Source organism: Poecilia latipinna, unplaced genomic scaffold, assembly GCF_001443285.1.
Source record: "Poecilia latipinna isolate Pla-1442-1.1 unplaced genomic scaffold, P_latipinna-1.0 Scaffold2473, whole genome shotgun sequence".
In the NCBI taxonomy this organism is placed as follows: domain Eukaryota; kingdom Metazoa; phylum Chordata; class Actinopteri; order Cyprinodontiformes; family Poeciliidae; genus Poecilia; species Poecilia latipinna.
In genome coordinates, this window is record NW_015115089.1 from 70,884 (window position 1) to 91,597 (window position 20,714).

At 35.7% G+C, this 20,714-nt stretch overlaps 2 protein-coding genes across 2 annotated transcripts; both read left to right on the plus strand.

Annotated features, from left to right (window-relative positions):
- The first annotated feature begins 384 nt into the window (after positions 1-384).
- cox6c (cytochrome c oxidase subunit 6C) lies at positions 385-2,925 on the plus strand. The gene is made up of 4 exons (XM_015019724.1): positions 385-493; positions 1,382-1,496; positions 2,552-2,684; positions 2,808-2,925. The coding sequence occupies exons 2-3, from the start codon at positions 1,392-1,394 to the stop codon at positions 2,675-2,677; spliced, it is 231 nt and encodes a 76-aa protein (XP_014875210.1). The 5' UTR covers positions 385-493; positions 1,382-1,391; the 3' UTR covers positions 2,678-2,684; positions 2,808-2,925.
- Positions 2,926-3,262: 337 nt separating this feature from the next.
- On the plus strand, positions 3,263-20,443 carry LOC106937959 (serine/threonine-protein kinase 4). The gene is made up of 10 exons (XM_015019723.1): positions 3,263-3,698; positions 8,482-8,562; positions 9,507-9,635; positions 9,791-9,905; positions 10,482-10,646; positions 10,942-11,109; positions 11,267-11,404; positions 11,772-11,903; positions 11,995-12,190; positions 20,229-20,443. The coding sequence occupies exons 1-10, from the start codon at positions 3,655-3,657 to the stop codon at positions 20,426-20,428; spliced, it is 1,368 nt and encodes a 455-aa protein (XP_014875209.1). The 5' UTR covers positions 3,263-3,654; the 3' UTR covers positions 20,429-20,443.
- Positions 20,444-20,714: the final 271 nt, after the last annotated feature.

Sequence of the window (20,714 nt, forward strand, 5' to 3'; positions counted from 1 at the left end):
ATTAAAACCCTTTTGCCCGGTTTTGGGGAGATGAAAAAAAGTTTAATTTAAAAAAATCCCCAAAAAAAAAAAAAAAAAAAAAAAAAAAAGTATTGTGAAGTATATAGTGAATAAGCAAGAAATGAGATAAGTAAGTGAATTGTATTTTCATTGCACCTTTAATGACTGTCACCAAAATATAGTGCTTTATAAAGACAAATCATAAAAAAATAAAACGATTAAAAAGCACAAGAAAATGGCACATTTTGTAAACAAACAAACATGGTAGACCTGGCCACAAAAAAGCTTGCAAAATAATATTTTATTGAATATTTGAAATGCTATTTTATTTACTTGTGTTTGTCCTCTTACGGCACCAACAGTACAGTACCTCACTTTGCCTTTTAACTTGACGGCTTTCTGTTCTCTCGCGGCACCGGTAGAGACTCTTCCTGTTAGAGTAAAACGCCACTCCGGTGTGTTAGCGGTTTCTCTGAAGGTCGTCTGGCTAACTGTGAGTATATCGAAAATGTGTTTATTAAATACTTTTCTTTGTTTCGAGTTTATACCAAATTGCCCTTAACAACGAGGCCAAACGTAAAGATTGTTCAGGCTTTAATTTCATTTAGCTGCTCTTTCCTCCTTGACGAGGTTGAGTTAGCCGTTAGCTTATTTTGACCTAGCTGTTATTAGCTTCTCTTCCATCAGCTAAGTGCTAACCAAAAAAGTGCTTTGAAAATAAAACAACACTGTTTATTTGCTTACTTAATGTTTATACATGCATATCAACGAGACATTTCCAAATAACACGGGCTTGGATTGATTAGAGTGAGCAAAGTCATTGTTTCTCCGCAAGCAACTATTAACACGATTAGCACGTCTCAGTCAGATCCGATGAGTTTCACTATATTTTTTTAAGTACTTTTTTGAATGCAGTGGTTGGATAATTTTTATTTTTGAGTAATTTGCTCAATATACTTGTTGAAAATTATATTAGTTTCTAGTTTAAAAACGGCGTTCCAGATGTCAGTTGACGTATTAAGAGTGCTGACCTGACTTGGCAACAGTGCATAATGGCGATCTGCATAAAGTTAACATATTTAACAATCACTTCGTTTTTATAAAGGTGATTTCTCATCCAAATAAATTACTAAACCATGAATTATGGGGAGCTCATTCCAAGTAGTGTGTGAGATAACTTTTTTCTATCAATACCTAAACATTATCATCCAGTGTCATGTGTGGATCTAATATATCAGATGATTATTTGTAAATATATATATATATATATATATATATATATATATATATATATATGTGTGTTATGAGAAAAAGAAGACGTACTATGGCGGTTTGTAAAGTTAACATGTTACTTTCTGTGTCGGTTTTTTCTTTCTTCCAGCTGGTTAAACATGTCGCTGCAAAAGCCGATGATGAGAGGTTTGTTGGCGAAGCGCCTCAGGTTCCATCTGCCTATCGCTTTTGGAGTTGCTCTAGCAGTAGCTCTATCGTACAAGGTGAGACCAGGGGACATGTATGACCCAACTTTGACCAGTACTGTAATACAAACTATAATAAGAACAATTCAAAGTGTTCCATATGCACATATGGTGTCTCCTAAAAGGAGGCAAATATGTCTATATATTTGGTGAGTTCAAGCCCTGCACAAAAACCAAACCAAAATGTTTGTTTTCCTGGAATCATAAAAGCATGTAAATTCAAAAGGTTTATAAATCATTCATTCATGAGTTAACATTTGCAAAACATAGTAAAGGTTGGCTCATGTTTTCAAACTAAAAGCAAATTTGCATTCATTTAAAACATTTAAGCTGAATAATTGGGAATGCTTTATGTGGGTGAGAATGTGTTTATTTCAACCATACAAATAATTGTTATAAACTGTAATAGTTTGAGGGGAATAATCAGCAGCAATAACTTAAATTTTTAAACATCTTTACTTGCAAATCATTAGATATAACATGTCTATAGCAGAAAAAAATAACATTAATCTTTTCTTAAAATGTGCAGCTTTCTTTTTTGTGAGAACCCAGTAGAGCTTTCTACCATCATTGTCTTATTTAAGCAGCCTCTTAACCTTTTAATATATGGAAAAGCTCATAGTTTAACAATTGAGTATAAAACTCATTATTTGTGTCCATGGAACTTGCTGTTGAGAGGTAGCAGTAAAAGCTTGCTGTCTGTGCAAAGTGATCTTTTTTCTTTTGCCTCAGTAGGGAGCAGTTTGATGGAGTCTTTGTGTTGGACACATTGTCTGTCACAGTTTTACATCTGTAAGCCCATTGACTTTGTAGCTTTCAATCTCAAAATTAGACTTTCAACAAAAGAAAATGTTACAACTTGCAAAACATTTATTAGTTATTTTGTCTGTGTAATATAGAAGTTTAGGTCTTACATGTGGAATTAAATTGTGCATTGTATTTTCTGCCCAACAGATGTCTTATTTTAGCAGATGTTTAGCCTAAATCCTGCACTTTACCTTCCAGTTCTGGGGATTTATTTCCTAGTTCAGATTATATAGAAAAAAACAATTGAAATTCTATGTTTACTACAGTTTGGAGTGACTGAGCCCAGGAAGAGGGCATATGCTAATTTCTACAAGCAGTATGATGCTGTCAAAGAGTTCAATGCCATGAGAGAAGCGGGGGTCTTCGAGAGTGTGCGTCCTTCTGGAAAGTAATACTTATGTGAGTCTTAATATTGAAAATGAATTTTATGCCTTGTACCACAAGCAATATGTTTAATGCTGATACAATATTCTCATAATTGAAACTAGCTGTATCTAATAGTTATGCATATCCTTCTTCCAGCTTCACCGTCCCGTCATTCATTCCTGGCCTGAAGATGGTTTCCCTTTGATGCTTACTGATTACAGATGAACACTGTTCTGCCGTTTGTTCCTCAAAATAAACTATTCTATTAATGAAATGTTGTCTTTGTGCTTTACTTATTGAAAAAAATATATATATTTTCGCAGATCAAAGTGCTGCCAAGATAACGTATTTATTACGTAGTATTTGCACAATTATACTATACATGAAATGAAATGAAATTTTATTCGAACATGATACAAATACAAATATAAAAAATAAAATAGTGCACAGTAACAAGAAGTGCATAAAAAAGAAGAGAAAATACAGATTTTTTGTTTCAGTTAACATATACATGAGAAACCTTGCAGCTAAGCTGCAGGTCTAAATGTATATGTTTTATGTGTAACTGTTGCCCCCTGTTGTTGAAACTCTGCATTGCACTCTTTGTTTGCGCCGCCTTCGCCTTCCTGTCCACTCCTCTCAGCACTTCCTGGTTTTCTCAGGTGGATGTTAGAGCGGCTGCCAAACAAGTCTAAAGTTGCCTAGGGACAGGGAAAGGATGTACCTAGCGGCGAGGATACCACAGCCTGACTAAACGTTTTGTATCGTGTGAGCCCAGCCTTACAGAATGGTAAAGCAACGCGGTGTTTTTTACGGCAACCGAGCAGCAGCGGGAGGATCGTCACCCGGGACGCTGCTGTGAAACGGCGCGTTAGCTGCCGCCGCTAGCAGACTAGCAGACGGCGACCTGCTACTGCTAGCATCTACTTGACGTTGACCAGCTCGGTTCAAGTTTGACTCCAGACCTGAATCAGAAGAGTCCGAGGAAACTGGAGGAGGCAACATGGAGAACAAGGAGAAAGTGCAGATGAGGAATAACCCTCGCAGGTAAAGCCAATAACAGCTTAAACATATGGCGTATCTATAATTTTTATCTTTCTAAGCGTTAGCCTGGTGTTATGCTGAAGTTAAGAGCTGGGTCAGATATCAATTGCCAAATACCCACCCACAGACACTTGGTGAGTAAGTTGTATTTCATAATGTAAAATGAAAATTTTCAGCTCCTTTAGGACTTGGTGTAATATCAAAAAACATATTTTTTGTTTTTAGTTCAAATTTTCTGGTGCATTTATAATTACTCAGTTGTCCTCTATGCAAAAATTCATTGATTTAAATCACTATTCCTTTGGTATTTTTCTACCAGCCTGGCCATGAGCTGCTGTTGATTTTTTTTATTTAATTTAGTTTAAATTCTCTGATTAGTTTTCTGTTTAGAAAATAGACTGACAAATTTAAACGAGCCAATAATTATAATTGTATTCTTTTGTCACATAAAGAAGACTTGTAGAATTTTTCATTTTCTCATTTTAATCGGGAATATATTCACAGTACTCTGCTTGAACTGGCTTAGAAACCTTGTTATGATCTTTGTCTTAAGTCTCAGAGCTTGCTGCTATCAGAAGCCCTTTAATCCAGTTTAATCACCTAACTCTATTTGGATCTTTTCCTAGCTGCCTTAATCCACACTGGTTTAAGAGAATCAATTTATTTGCTCTGTAATTTGAAACTTGATGTGAGAAATCTAATGCATGTCAGGCATAAGATGACATAAAACTGGTTTTGTGGCAGGAAATGGGGCCAGCAGGTGCTGTTTATTTATATAGAGGGTTAAAGTTTGTCATCTCTGCTGGTTTTGAATTCCTGTTGGGACTTCATTTTTTGTTGCACTTTTTAAATGCTGCTTCTTGTATTAACTCTTATGCCACTCTTGCCTCTAACTTCCAGAGTTTTACAAACCATACCATTAAACAATCCCACAAACTTTAAGAGGTTGACCAGTTCTGTGCTTAAGAGAAAGTCTTGTTTTAGACAAATCCTTGCTCCAACAAACAACAGATGTAATCATCTCCTCAGCATAGATGCACTTTCTCACCACCCATTTATTTGACTCAGGTGTATTAAAGCACAGAAAAGTCTCAGACATGAGGAACATCAACACTGGAGGAATGGGACATCTCATTCTGACTCTAGATAGTCTTCTGTCATTATTCCATATTTTAAATATTTAGAAATGAAATGTTGACTACCATCAGGATAATTATTTTATCTTATGTGCTGCTGTAATGCATGATCTGGTAACTCTTTTTTTCTTTTTTACTGTATAATTTTTAATTACTTTGGATTGGGGCTCTCAGATTATCATCTGGAGTTCTTCTTGTGCTCCAACTGGATTATATCTGCTAGCAGCATTGGAGCTTTGCCACTGCTTTCTCTCAGACTTAACTGTTTTTAGCTCCTACAGCTGAACTGTTGTTAGGTATATTAGTTCAGGTATCTGAATAAGACATATTTACATATTTTGTAAATATGTTACCATGCAACTTCATTTTGGAAATCCAATTTTTAAAAATGTTGACCTGTTTAAATGTGCACAACTTACAAACCTTTAGTTTGTATTAGTGCATGTACAGTAGATCTTTGGTTTCACTCCTTTCAGTGATGTCACTGTGAAAAAGAGATGGTATTTGCTGCTGCAGCTTCCTTCACATCTGACATGTGACAGACTAACTGTGCTCAGATTATTTCTCTCAAGACTGAACTATATGAAGCGGCTAATAATCCAGCTGAAATTTTCCAAAGCGAAGTTTATAAGCTGATGAACAACTTTCATCCACTCAAATAGTTGTAGTCACATTTATTAGCCAAACTGAGTCACACTTATTTAGTTATTACTGCGTTATTTGTAGTTGGCCTGGTTGATATTTCCTCTTTTCAACAGCTGACCCTGGCAGGCTTATGCTGCTGTTACCCAAGTAGTATTGCTGTTAATATAAATATTGTGCAACCAACCTATTAGCATGATCAGAAGATTAACAACTGAGTCAATGTGTGAACGTAGCTGTTAATCTGTATTGTTTGCTGCCTGTGTGTACATGTGGGTTGGTGGTTTTGGTTCTGTTGGCCTGTCTGGTACTTTTGCCACTGGTATGGTCACATGAGTTTAATAGTGACTAACTCACAGATACCAATAAAAACACAACTCTGGCTCCCATTTTTGAGCCTCCTAGGAATGCAAATGTCTCAGTGAGCAGCTCAGATTTGCAGAAAAGTGTCTTTGTAGTTTGAAGCAGAAGTCAGCCTCCTTTACTTGATCTCCCTTAACGTTTATTTATAAAAGCATTCAGTATTATTAGAAGTTAACAGAACCAAAAACAAGACCCTTATGGGTTCAGAGTATTCCACCCTAGGGTTAGAAATAATGTTAAGCTAATGTTATTCCTTTAAAAGCTATCTTGATACAAGCAGCAGACTAACGGGGTTTATGCAGTTTCTGTTTGCGTTTTTATGCTATTCAGCAGTGTTTAAACCAAGGCGGTGACTTTTGACAAAACTGTGTGGAGCTGAAGTGTTCCTTTCTTTTAACAACACACCATTTTTGTTGATGCATTAATTTGTTTAGAACAGGAACCAGTTTTTAGCTTAGTTTGCTGAGTATGTTTGGCAGTAGGAACTGAGGAGTTCCTATTCTGCTCACTTATCAGGATGATGCCCGTAAAAACCCGCAGCTCTCTTGTTATCAAGTCCACTCTGTCATCAGCTGTTTCCTCATCCAGTCAATGCAAGAGTGGCGTTGGAAGTAACACGTTTTACATGTATTAGCTTGAAGTTTGTGAAGTTATTCAGCAATTATGAATCTGTTTGACAAGAGTAAACAAGAACTAGAAAAATCAAATTGTAAAGCTAAATAGCAATTGCAGTCTCCAGTTTGCACAAAATGTTTGACAAAACAATAATCAAAAAAAAAATATTTGCTTAAAGTGTTTGATTTATTATATTCCTGATGTAATAGTCCAGGATCTGCACCAGTGCATATGAATGTTTTACCTTAAAAAGCAACATTGATTGTTGGACTAAAAGACTTTATGCCTGATTGACATTATGGGATGTCATTTTTCACAATGTCAATGATTAAGTTTGCCAGGGTTCTAAATTTCAGAATTCTATACATGTTAAAAGGTCCAGGGGAGCCACACGGTTCAGTGGTGGAGCAGATGCTCCATATGCAGAAGCTCCAGTCTTCAATGCATTCGTCCTCAGTTCGGTCCCAGGCCCCTGGCCATCTGCTGCTTCTCTTCCCTTTCTCTCCCAGCCACTGGAGAAACAAAACCTTTAAAAATATCACCTGTCCATAACCCCCATTCTAGGTGTCAAGTTTCGTCTTAAATGCTCAGGTTAGTTTGTGTTTCCATCCACTTTTTGTTCTGGATTAACTCATTTGCTCTGTGAATTGTAGTTCATGAAGTGTTATTATGCTGGGATAAAACTACAAGGCCCATAATTCAGGGCACCATGAACCACTTTGGGAGGATTTTATTACCATATATTTAGCCTTTCTCAAAATGCATAAACAAATGTTTATTGAATCCAACAGAAATCCAGTTTAAAATTAGTAGTAAAACATTTTTTCTGGTTGGTTTTTATTTGGGAGAACATGAACAAGGTGTGGCTGAAGCGGCATGGCCCATTTAGTGTTTTTAGTATTTTTAGGAGGAAAATGCACATGACTGAAGAGTGAGGGGGGATGTTTTAAATGTAGAAAAATAAACATTTAGTGTCCCCTCTCTTCTCAGTGGGAGTTCACTGGGTTCGCTTGAAAAGCAGATTATGATTTTCTTGTGGGCTTCTGTTTCTCTGTTGCATTTGGCTTAGAGTTCATACAGCAGCTCGACCTCAGCCTGGAATGGGTTTCATAAAGTATGAATTATGGTGCAGAGGTTTCATAGAACAACCAAATGCGTACTGAGCAATGATCTCTCTTTAATCAGAGAGTTTTGTAGCTTATGATATTTTTTTTAAAAAGGACTATTTTGGAACAAGTATAAAACACTGCAATTCTTCAAAAATATACATTGATGTTTTGGTCTCACAATCTTGGTTTAGAGTCTCCAAAAACAGTGAAGGTAAAACTAGCAGTGGCTGATTAATCCCCAACACACCGGACTGCTGAGGCTGGTGGAATGCATTGAGTTAAGCAGGTGGTCTAATCCGCCCACATCAACATCACAGGAGCCCCGACTCAGCATCTTGGCACTGATTTTAATTTGATACTTCCTCCTGCCTCTCTGCTTTATCTGAAAATCGACTCGTCATAGTCTGTGTCTTGGAAGTGTTCAGATCTATTTTAGTCTCTAAGCTGAGGATATTTTTATCTCGGATAAAGAGTTTTCAGAAATCTGCCAGAAGGACAACTGAATCTTTATTTAACTTTGATTGTGCTTATAATGATTTCTTGAGCGTTGATTGTTTTCTTGGAGATATGAAGCACCAAACTCTCCTCTGAAGGTCTTTAGTTTGAAAATGTCTGATTTCTGAGTGAAGCAGATTCTTGACCATAGATTCGGAAACATTTCTGTTTTTGTTGGGTAGCAACTAAAATTTAAAAGAATGACAAATTTTTAAAATAATTATTTAGAGATATTTGTGACAACTTGGATTTCTGATTCTTTAACACCATTTTTATCTTGTATTTTAGGACTAAGGAACAATTTACAAATATTGTATTGCCATGCTGAAGGCATTCCCCAGTTGCTGCCCTGCTTTGATTGTTTGGCTCTAACCTCCCAGCAGCAGCAGCTCTTCACCAGCATCTATCTCCCACTTGTCCTTACAGACAGCTGAAGAAGTTGAGTGAGGACAGTCTCACCAAGCAGCCTGAGGAAGTCTTTGATGTCCTAGAGAAGCTGGGTGAAGGGTGAGTCACATAGTAAGATGATAACTGATTACACAGGCCTGATAAATGATACTGTCTGGATGCCTAAATCTGCCTGCATTTAAAAGGGATCTAAGGTCTTCTGGCAATCTGCTTTGGTTTCCTTTTTTCTTTTATACTTTCTCTGTTAGTCACGCCATCCCACTTGAGGTCTGTCAGTGTTTCTGCCTCATTTATTTCTCCCTCCTCGTTTGCCAGAAAGCTCCTCCCTTCTGTTGTGCCTGTCAGTCTAAACAGCGCCTCTTCATATCCTGTTTCTCAACGCTCTTCCTGTTTTCAGCTGATCAACGCCATTTATGCATGTGTCACAACTGATGCCAGTCGTGTCATCAGGGAGGGGCAGAAGTGAATGAATCTCCACGTAATCCAGTTTTTATTTAGTGTCCCGTTTCCTCATGTCTTTTAATAAATCAATCATTAATAGCACCGGTGTTGAGGTGACTTAGGTTCATCTGGGGTGTGTTTGTGCTTTTGCTTTTGAAATATTTTCCATCAGTTAAGAAGGTGACAAAAAAGACAACAAAAACACCCATGTTTGAAGCGATGTGGGAAATAATGCAGTTCAGCCGGGTCCTTGAAAGTGACAGATGTTGACAACTGATAGTTTAGTTCCTCCTACCTAAAAGGCAAAGCACAGCAAAAATTTTAGCAGCAGAACACACTAATAAACACAAAAATGTCTGTACTGACTGATGCCTTTAGCTGCTCTAAATGCCATGACAACTTTTTCTGAACCAAATTCTGAGGTTTTCATATTAAAAAAAGATGGAGGGATTAATCAGATTGTATCATCTGATGTTGTAGGATGATTTGAAAGTGTTGTTTACTGCCTGAGAATGTGGGTTTACTTGTCCAGCTACTTATTTAAAGGTCTTTACAGATAAGAGCAACAAAGGAAATGTCCTGAATAAAGTCTTTGTTTGCAGGTCATATGGTTGTGTATTTAAGGCCAACCACAAAGAAACAGGAGAGATTGTAGCCATCAAACAAGTTCCTGTAGAGTCTGATCTTCAGGAGATCCTCAAAGAAATCACCATCATGCAGCAATGCAACAGGTACGCATACAATGGATTGTGTGTTTCACTGAATTAGTAACAGCATCACCTCTGTGATGTAGAGATACTTAATGAGATGTCCTGTTTAGATAAGACACTTAGATGATAGTCTGTATGTATAAACAAAAGTCTGACAGCCACATCTCTGTGTTCAGTCCCCATGTGGTGCGGTACTATGGCAGCTACTTCAAAAACCGTGACTTGTGGATCGTCATGGAATATTGTGGTGGTGGATCAGTGTCTGACATCGTCCGAATACGTAACAAGACGGTAATGTAACACTGAAGCGTTCACGCATACACACACACACAAACACACACACACCTGGGTTTTCTTTGTGCAACGAAAAGTGGGCAGTAGTCTGCATCAAGTATCGGAGAGTAAAGAATGGATGTTTCACACTGTTAGGATTTTAATGACTTAATTTAGAAAGATTTTTTTTTATCTCCTCAGAAGCCCATTTTAATATTTAAAGGGACGGTATTATATATTTTCCAGGTACATAATCAGTTGTTATAAAAATGTATATGTTGCAAAATTTGAGCTAGTTAAAGCAAAATTTATGTCACTTAAGGAGTTTTGGGTGTAACATATTTACGGATAAAAATGATTTTTAATCATAAATGAAAAGTAATTTTCATGTATTATAGAGTTTTGGCTTAGATACTGCCCTGTCTGTTTTCTTTTAGCAAATTTTTTTTTGAGTCTGTATATATCGGTTAAAAATTAATCAATTACTAAATTAGTTGATAATAATTAATTCATCACAATTAATCTAATTGTTTCAGGCCTGCTTGTAATCACTCTTTCTTTGTGTGTGTGTGTTTGTGTACTTATGCTTTATAGCTAACAGAAGATGAGATTGCCACTGTCCTCCATTCAACTTTGAAGGGTCTGGAGTATCTTCATTTCATGAGGAAAATCCACAGAGACATCAAAGCAGGCAACATCCTGCTGAACACAGAAGGTCAAGCCAAACTGGCTGACTTTGGAGTTGCTGGACAGCTAACAGTAAGCAGAAGCCCAAAATCATAATCAAATTAATCATATATTTAACATTAGTTGAAAAAATTTATAAAGAAAATTAGACAAAATAAAAAATAAGTTGTTTAAATAGAAAAATGCTTGTAGGGTTAGGGCAATAGTGTATAGCTTAAAACTATTTATATGATATGTAATTAGACATAATGTATTTGGACATCATAGGTGATTATGATTCTTGCTCTGATGTCACTGAACTTATTTAAATAATGTATTATTTTAATTTTACTGTAAATCTTTTCTATCTTGTTTTTGTCCTCCGTAGGACACCATGGCAAAGCGAAACACAGTCATCGGCACGCCGTTCTGGATGGCTCCAGAGGTCATACAGGAGATTGGCTACAACTGTGTGGCTGACATCTGGTCATTGGGAATTACAGCCATAGAGATGGCTGAGGGCAAACCACCCTATGCTGACATTCACCCAATGAGGGTGAGGGTCCGTTGGTTTTCTAAATGTGAAGGAGGAAAAAGTTTAAACCTACAGTAATAATTGGAACACAGGCATTTTTTAATATTTATTTTGCATTTGAACTTAGCATGAGGCTTTGAATAGATTTCTTAATACCTAACAGTCTTTCTTCTTTCAGGCCATCTTCATGATTCCCACCAATCCTCCACCAACGTTTCGAAATCCAGATCAGTGGTCACCAGGTTTTCTAGACTTTATCAAAAAGTGTTTGGTAAAAAACCCTGAAAACCGGGCAACAGCAACACAGCTGTTACAGGTAAAGTTATCTACTAATTGTTGCAGCATTCTAGGATCTGATGGAGTTATCCAAAGATATTGCATTGCTCATTAGCAGTAAAATGCATATTTGTCCTAGTTCTGATAATTTTCTTTCTGTTAAGTCATCTTGAAGTGGCTTAGTGAAATATGTTCAACCACTTTAGTTGCCCATATAATTTTGTATTTAACTTTTTGTAAATATTTTGTTTTGTGTAATCATGAATGTTTTCGTTAAACATCTTTAAGATTAAAAACAATGTATTTTTGCTTTCTACAATGACAATAAGTTCTTCCTATCCTTCAGGAAAACAAGCATTGGATGAATTTCAGACTTAATTATATGTTTTCGTCTTCGTTCCCCACAGCATCCTTTTATCAAATCAGCCAAACCCAATTCTGTCCTAAGAGCCTTGATACAAGATGCCATGGAGATCAAACTAAAGAGACAAGAGGAGGCGGAACAGAGAGAACAAGACGCTGAAGACGATAACAATTCGGTACAAGCTTTGGAAGAACTGGACTCTTTCTGTTTTTGCTTGATGGTTCTTTTAAATGCAGTAAAATGAACGTAGTTCCTGTTTATTTCAGGATGAGGATGAGGTTGACCAGGGGACGATGGTTCGGGCCGGAACAGGTGATTCTGGGACCGTCCGGGCGGCTGGTTCTTTAGCAGGATCGCTTAGCGGTACGATGATCGAACACGAGGACACAGGAACCATGCAGTCGCAGCTTGGCACCATGGTCATCAACTCTGATGATGAGGAAGAGTCCGGTACCATGAAAAGTAAGTTTCTCTAAGCAAGTTGTACTAACATACTTAAAATAGTTTTATTTGGTTTCACTGTTAATTAAAAAGAAAAGTTAGCATCTTTTGGAAATAATTTAAATTATACCATAATTTCATCAGTTAATCTAATCAAGAAACAAGGCAAAAAAATAAAATTATTTGAAATTTTTTCTTAAATCAGCACATATTCGCGTTCATAGAGATAGAGATACGAGTCCCTTTGCAGTACACTAAGGTCATTTATCCACCAGGGGGCGTAAAGTGCCCATGAACATGTTCCCAGTTGCTACTCTTCTTACAGGTAATTGGCCTATTATTGACATTTGCCACAAGACAATCTAATTACTTCTAAAAATTTTGGTTATGTTTTATTCACAAAGAAATGGCTTCCAGAATGATAATGATCCTGAAGGTTACTGTACTCTGTACTAGAGCTTTAGTGCTTTTTAGTTGTTAATGTTGTTTTTTTAAGTGCTTCTTTTTTTTATTTTACTAACTATAAAAACATGTTTTCTCTGGAACCTGAACCTTTATTTTTTTTGTTAACTTTTACTATTCCAGTCAGACTTGAACAAAGTTAGTTAAACACAAGAATATTGCATTCCAGCCTTTAAATGATCAAATTTCTTTTTATCCTAACATGTTCCGCCTGGATTACTGTATTTGGAGTCTGCGGTGTGGGAGTGGGAAGCATTAGATCTCTTGGGTACTTTTGGCAAGGAGGCTTTATAAGAGTTGCATTCTGTTTGTGTGTGCTGGGAGCTTGTGGGTGGACTTTTCATTTGTTTTTTATAGGCATAAAATTAACCCCAATGAGAGCATTGCACATGTGAATGTGTGCAGTTTGACTAACCTTGACTGGAGCAATGCAGGCTGTTGTCTTAAAAGCTCAGGTGTAAAGAAAAAAAAAACATGTTATTGTAGAACTTAATGCTGTGATACAACAACCTCCTACACTACGTTCAATGAGACTTTTTTTATAATCCAGAGAAGCTTTGTAGCACTTACCATCATAAACAGAAATGTGCTTCATTTGGGTGAGTTGCAGAACCCCTCAGAAATGTTCAGAGGTGTTATGAGTCAATAACAGATAAACCCACCTCTCTAAAAATATTAATAAAGTCAGCTTTGACATCAGGACACGCATTATAGTCATGGTTAATGTGATTAAAAAAAAAACATTTTTTTATAAGAATTTCTATCAGAGTTCCTGTGCAGTCTTAAAGGCATTGAATTTTATTTCAGTACATTACTGAAATGGATATATGTAAAAAATTAAATGGAATATATACAAAAACATTTGTGTTCCAAGAGCTAATTCCTTGTTGTATTGTTTAAAAGTTTTGCCCTTTTTTTTCTCCCTTGTGCTTTTATTTTTTCTCCTTATTTAAATTTTAAAGTGAAAACAGATTTTTACAAAGTAAGTTTAATGAATTTAAAAGCTATTACATATTCTTGCCCTTTTACAGGGACTCGTCTAATTTAATACAGGTCTATTAAATTAATGACAGCAGTGTCACACTTGGTGAAACAGGCACTACCTGAGAATAACTGATGTGTATGAAGTGGTTGTGAAAACATCAGTTTATAATTTATCAGTATTGCTGCTCGACCATGGAGACAGAATGGAAAGCATGGTAGTGGTAGCATCATCCTCTGGGGCTTCTTCTCAGCTGATGTCCCTGAAAGGCTTGTAAAGATGATCACAGAAAAATATGACCAAATCCTAGAGGATAAACATGTGCATTTCATGCTTTGTCCCCAAGCAAACTGGCAGTCAGAGCTTAAGCTGTTTTGTGGAGGAATGGAGAAAAAAAAAATGCAGTGTTCACAGGTGCAAAGTTGCTTGGGACATATCTACACCAAGTACTTTAACACAAACCAGAAATGGTGAATATTCTTGCTGTCATTTAGTTATTTTTATATTCTTAATTAATGGATATTACTTTGTCAAAGTCTCTTTTATTCCTGTTTTATTTTGCACATTTTTTTTTCCCCAAAAACCAAGTTATTACATCAATATAATTTAATATCCAAGTGGTGGAGAATTTTTATAGGCACATAATACACGCTACTAATGCAAGATATTTTAGAAACAGTCATTTATGAGACCCAAATGTCAGTCCATTAAACACATGCCCATGTTTATTAAGGATTACCTCATCGAGGTTTCATGAACAATGACAAATCTTGAACTCACGCCAGCTCTACACACGCAAGCACACACACCAGCTTCTCCAATCTGATTTCTTACCATTGCGTTAGTATGGATCCCTTCTACTTGCACTTTAAGCTGCATTAACACAGGAACATCTAGGAAATCATCCATTCATCCATAAATGGATGGATCTAGAAAATCATAATTACATTAAAAGGCTACATGCTGCCGTTGTTTTACTGTGTACATCTATCTTTTTTGCGTCTGCAATCAAGGATGTTTCTTTATTTTATTTGTGTTAATGTTGTGTGTGCATTTGTCTCTGCCTGTTCACCAAACTAATGACTCTGATTTGATGGTGCCGGGCCCCGGAGGTTTTAGAGGATTAGATCAGAGATCGATTTTCCCCTAATAGTACTAAAAAATAAAAAGCCTTTTTATTTACACTGATTAGCTATTAACCCTCAGACTGATTCATAAAAAGTGTTTTGCCTCGTCATCCTCTAGGCTTGCTGCAAACCAGATTACCTCAAAATTAATTCCTAAAATCTGACATTCTTTTTTTCAAACTCAATAATTTTACGTTTTCATTAAGAAGAATAATAGCCAAGCAAACCCCAAAGGTGCTATTTTAGGTGCTATATGCTTTATAGTTTCAATTTAAATCTGTTTAAATACAAAACAATTTATTTAAATTATTTTTTTAGTTCAGTTTAGTGAAACTACAATTTAATCTAGTATATCCAGTTACATAAATGGACTTTATTCAATTTGACTCTAATCCGTCACAAATAATTGGATCAGTCTTCTGTCTCTTTATCATTTGCATCGGTCTCTCGAAAAGAGAATTAAATGGAGACAAATGATTTTCTGTGGCAGCCTTCAATGGAAATGCTGAAAGAGATCAATCTGTTGAAGACATGTACATTCATTATCTTGTTTTATGTCGAGACAAATGGCAATTGTGTAGCACAAGGCTAAATTGTATCTTAAAGCAGAAAAGTCATCTGTGATTTGTATTTTCATTTCAAATCTAAATCACAAGCCAGTGTAATCAACAAAAATCATTTTGTCTCGGTCAGCTTTATAGTCTGAATTATAAGAAGAAAAAAAAAGTTCAGTGTAGCTGTTATACTTTCATGGCATTAGCATTGCTAAATATTTTTCTTTTTTTCATAATCAAGATGGGCTCAAGCAAAAAGTCATTCCTGTATTTATATTCCTGTGTTATACAACGAATGTTGTAATACAGAGAAATTTTTTCCCCCAATTGGAGACCGAAAAGTTCAAGCAAAGTTTTGTAAAATTTTGGGATTAAAGGAATCAATGTCTTCCTTACAACAGAGCTCCCCTAAAATGTCTGTTTGCTTCCCAAATTTAATTCTGGTCTCAGACTTTTGTGGTTTTTATTGGGAAAAGTATATTTCTTGCAGATGCACCAATATGAAAATTTGGGTTAATATCAATATCCAACATTATATTTGCTATAGCCAAACATAAATATTTACCAGTATTACTCATATATTATATGTATATATTCCCCCGCTCTTTTAACACCTTGTAAAAAAAAAAGAAAATAAAACCACAATCATGCACTGCATCACTATCACATGCCCAAATAAATAAAACACAACCAATCCCCTCCCCTTCAGGACGCACACATAAACGACAACAAGATGGACATAAACATCGGTTAACAATTTTACTTATTGCTCCGATATCAGTATGTTGTTAAATGAAGAACATTGAACAGTACTGATGTTATTGCTGTTGTGTTGTACATCCAAAATGTTTCATCTTCAAATTGAAATTTGGATAGACGTTGTTTTTAGAATTATTCTTGGCTCATTCTGGCCTCATTCAAGCCCAATGTAACATGTGCTTTACATCAACATTTTGGACACACAGTTTGTTTCCAGGGCACTCAAAACAATTTTCATAGAACATTTTTTTAAGAAATATATGTTAAGTTATTATCATATACTTACTATTACTATGGTTTTATTGCCATAAAATTCTTAAATGTATGTAAAACAGCCTGTACAACTATTATGAATGTTCTTGTACAGAAACTGGTAAACACAAACTCCACAGTTAACTCAGTTGTTGCTGAAAATAACCCTGCCAATGCACCATGCAGGGGTTCTCATTAAAACGACTGTAAAGCATTATATGCTTCTCATCTCCAACAACTCCATGAAAGTTTAATGGGGTTAAATAAAAAGGTTGGCATGGACGATGGCAAAGTTTTCTATGGCTCTTATCTTGAAATGTTTCATTAAATGCTCTGAGGTAATTACAGTAGATGATGAACTTATTTTATAACGGCATGAAAGATGGACGAGTTTAGGGGTTTCTTTTATGTACAATAAAAGTGATCCATGTTGACATACTGTAACTATTGTCAGAAAAGGCTCAACAAACGAGCAGAAAGAGGGAAAAGTTTTTTTGCTGGTTTGGCACAGCATTGTGCCAGTCTTTGAAAACCATTTTGTTGTACATGATTGCTCTAAATCACTTTGATTCTGCACCATTTTCTCACCAGAGTTCTTCAGTCATTTTGATGTTTTTGCTAGAGGAATCTTCTCCTTATGTCTCCACTGTTCCAAGTTTTCCTCATAGTATCAGTAATAAGACCCAAACTTCTCTGTAAAACTTTAAAAGGAAAGGATGCATTTAATACTGCTCACTAATTTGCTTCCCTCCACATTCAGTTGGCACAGAGAGGCAACAAAGCACAGCAGGTCACACTTTATAGGGCTAGGAAGCTGCGACTGAAAATATTTTGGACCAGTCAGATAATTGCTGAAGTTACCAAACAGCAGCAGATGGTGAACTAAAGTTAAAAAGATATTAGATCATAATTTTTTTACAGGGCTGACCTTCAGTTATCTGATTGTTTTAGGTGGGTGGGTGGCATCTCCATATCGGGAAAACTATGGAAAGCTTCCTTAACTTAGGACTTTTTTAAGCTCAGTGTCTGAGAATAAGTGAGAGAAGCTCTTGTCAGACAGCACAAGACCTCAGATGTTTTTTTGTTTTATATCCACATGAAAAACAGGCTTTGGATATATTTGGCAATAATATTGACTTTGTTCTGTTATATATTGAGCTGCTGTTATTAGTTCCTGACAGAACTGAGGATTTACAATTTTATAAAGCAGCAAAAGTTTAAAGAAATTTTAAATTATGCCAGTTTAAATGCACTGTTGGTAGTCTCTTCTAGAATATTAGAGTTCCTCACCAATGGCTTTACAAATTAATTGCTGACAGATGCATAAAATGTTACAATACCTGTTTCAGCAAGTTGCAAAAAGTAGACATAGCCCCTTATAAGTCAATCTCCTTTTTTGTTTTGTTCATGTGGTATCTAGGGTTTTAGGGGATGCATTTGATTTTGTTCCAAAATAAAGTTTTAATTTTGTCTTGAATGTTTCATAAATGTTTGTAGTGTGGTTTTGCACACCTGAGTTTAGATTACATTAAGATTAATCATATACTGTATATGGTCTTTTTATTTCAGCTGTGTATGGTGACTCTTTGATATTTCTATCACTTTGAAAATAGTTGTTCAGGTTCAAATGGGATTGCTTTTAGCGTAATGAAAGAATCTTTGCAACGTTGTTTTCTGATAACACATATTCAGCAGACGCATTTTAAAAGCACCAGGTTGCTTAGTTGTATTTGTACTGTGAATATTTATTTAATACATTTAAATTAGACTTGACTGCCACTGTGTGATAAAGGACTGGCATTTCCCATAATGATAAAGTGCAACCTGGAGTAAACAAGAGATTCTTCAGAATTTATTTTAGATTCAATCAGCAGAATGCCTCGATGTATTATTGTTAGTCTTGTAATTAAAAGCTGAGCATCTTTCCGGGCCATGAGCTAGTTGAGTGTTGAATCATTAAAATGACTGAATTAAGATTATGGCTTTCAAAGTACTAATTTTCCATTTCTTTAATTGCAGTATTGATCACAAATCTGGTTAAATGCACATTAAACTACCTGCAATTGTGAGTTTTTATGTTTTCCTGGTCTTCCCAGTGGGATAATTCTATGTTGAAAGGTTTATAATAAATCATGCTTTTGTGAAATTAAATATTTAATTAAGTCAAAAGGATTTCCAATGAAAACTCCAAATTAGTTTTCACACCATTCACACTGTGGCTGTTGTTTCTTTTTGATGATTGCAGGCTGTGGGAGTTTTCCCTCGATAACACCACAGCTTATTAAAGCCATGAATCCAACTCTGAACTACACTCACTGATTTGCTCCACTGGTGCACTCACATGAGTAAAATTTGTGACACACAGTTAGTGTAGCTGTTTCAACTCCCATACAACCACAGAAACTTATATAGATGCATCCGTGTTGGTTAATATATTATACAACGCATGATTACATGGGATTCATCCCATTTGCACACTTTTATGCAAGTTCAAATCAAATTTTATTGACATTTACACTTATTCAGACTTATTTTTCTCCCCACATAAGTGTGTTTTTTTTTTTTTTTTGTTTGTTTGTTTTGTTTTGTTTTTTGCTTCCATCTTATAGTTACTTTTTTGGAAAAAAAATAAATAAATAATGCATTGCTTTAAAATGCACACATCACCACAATATGTACAACCTACAGGCATTAAAATAGGCACCAATCAATGTTGGCCATTATTTAACATATTGATATTATCAAGCAATGTTCTGTCTTCTTTTTTGTTTGTTTTTGTTCACAACTGTTCAGTTGCTATGTGTGCGTTGCAAAAATTAGATTATTAATAATAAAATGCTATAACTAGCTGGCTTTTCTATCCTGCAGTTCATTCATGGACATACTATGGATTTATTAGTTTTATCTGGTTTACACTGACAGGATATTTTTTTTATTGAAGCAGTGATTTGTTTGTTCAACATAATTGTTGTTTTTAAAGCTTAAAGGTTTGGTTTTCCCCCACATTATCACATTTGTCGTGATACTTTATGGTTCAGTTTATTGCTGCTTTAATAATTTAGCATCTAATTGATCCCTGTGAAGGTAAATTGTCATAAGTAGGAGCATTAATGCTGGCTTGGTGAGCAGTAACCTGCAGCAGTTCCCTTAATCAAGAGATTAGGGGAATTGCATACAAGAGTTATGCATGCACTTAAAAGTATCAAAACTGTGAGCATTGTGCTGGCCTCATTTGTACGCCGATTCCAGCTCTAGGATGTAACTGTATAGTGTTTTATTTTATGTTTTATTATTTTTGTATATCCATGAATAAGCGTGTTTTTCTACATGATTGGGGCGATTAAACTTGGTGAAAAGTATTAATTTAATCAAGTTTAATAACATGAGCTGATGTAGGATAATCATCCTACATTAAAAACAATACAATGTAGAAAATTACTTAAGTGGATGCTATGTTCTGTGATAAAAAAATAACTTAATAAATAAACCTATAGTCAAATAAATTGTTTTATAACAGAAACGTTGCTATAATCATTAAGATTTAAAAAATAATTATTGGAGCAGAGTGAAAGTCTCAATCATTCTGTTTGAGACAATACAGAAAAGTATTGTCTTATTTCACTGCATCCAGATATCCCAAATTCACCTACTGTTAAATCCACTCTTACTTCACAACAATGTGATTTTTTTTATTTTTTTTTTTGCCTTGTTCAGCAACAGTAACCACATCTTATGATTGAATTAGCATCTGAGCTTTAAGTTTGAATCAAATCCTCTTAAACCAGTTCTGTTGCCTAATGTAACCTTTTTTTTTTTTTTTTTCTTTTCCAGATTTCCATTATGCTAATGATGCAAACCAGAAAGCATGTGTTGAAATGTGCTACACAGTTAAATAAATGTTGTCTTGGTTGTGTGCCGTGCAGGGAGAGACGAGACGATGCAGCCAGCCAAACCGTCCTTCCTGGAGTACTTTGAGCAGAAAGAGAAGGAGGTAAACAATCACATTGATGGAGGACGCCGTGGAGAAAACAACGCAGACAACCGCAAACTCCCTGGTGAAGGAGATCTTGAAGTGGTAAGTATGAAACTGATTCTTCAAACTGCTGAGAGAGAAGGGGGATAAACATGGTGTTTGTTGTAACTTTATCAAGCACTCGGTGTCCTGTGGGGCAGCGGTGTTCTCCAGCTGATGGGTATCTGGTTGTGCTTTTACGATGCTGTAACTCAGTCTAGGAGGAATTCAAAAAGTGCAATCTGCTCCATTTTTGGAAGTTTTTTGCTTCCACAACTTGCTGTGTGTCTGCACTGAATTCACAAAGCATATTACACCAAATGCAGGAGCAAACATACCCATCAAAATGAAGGGAATTATTTTTGCATCTCAAGAAATTTGCTCAGGTTGTAATTGT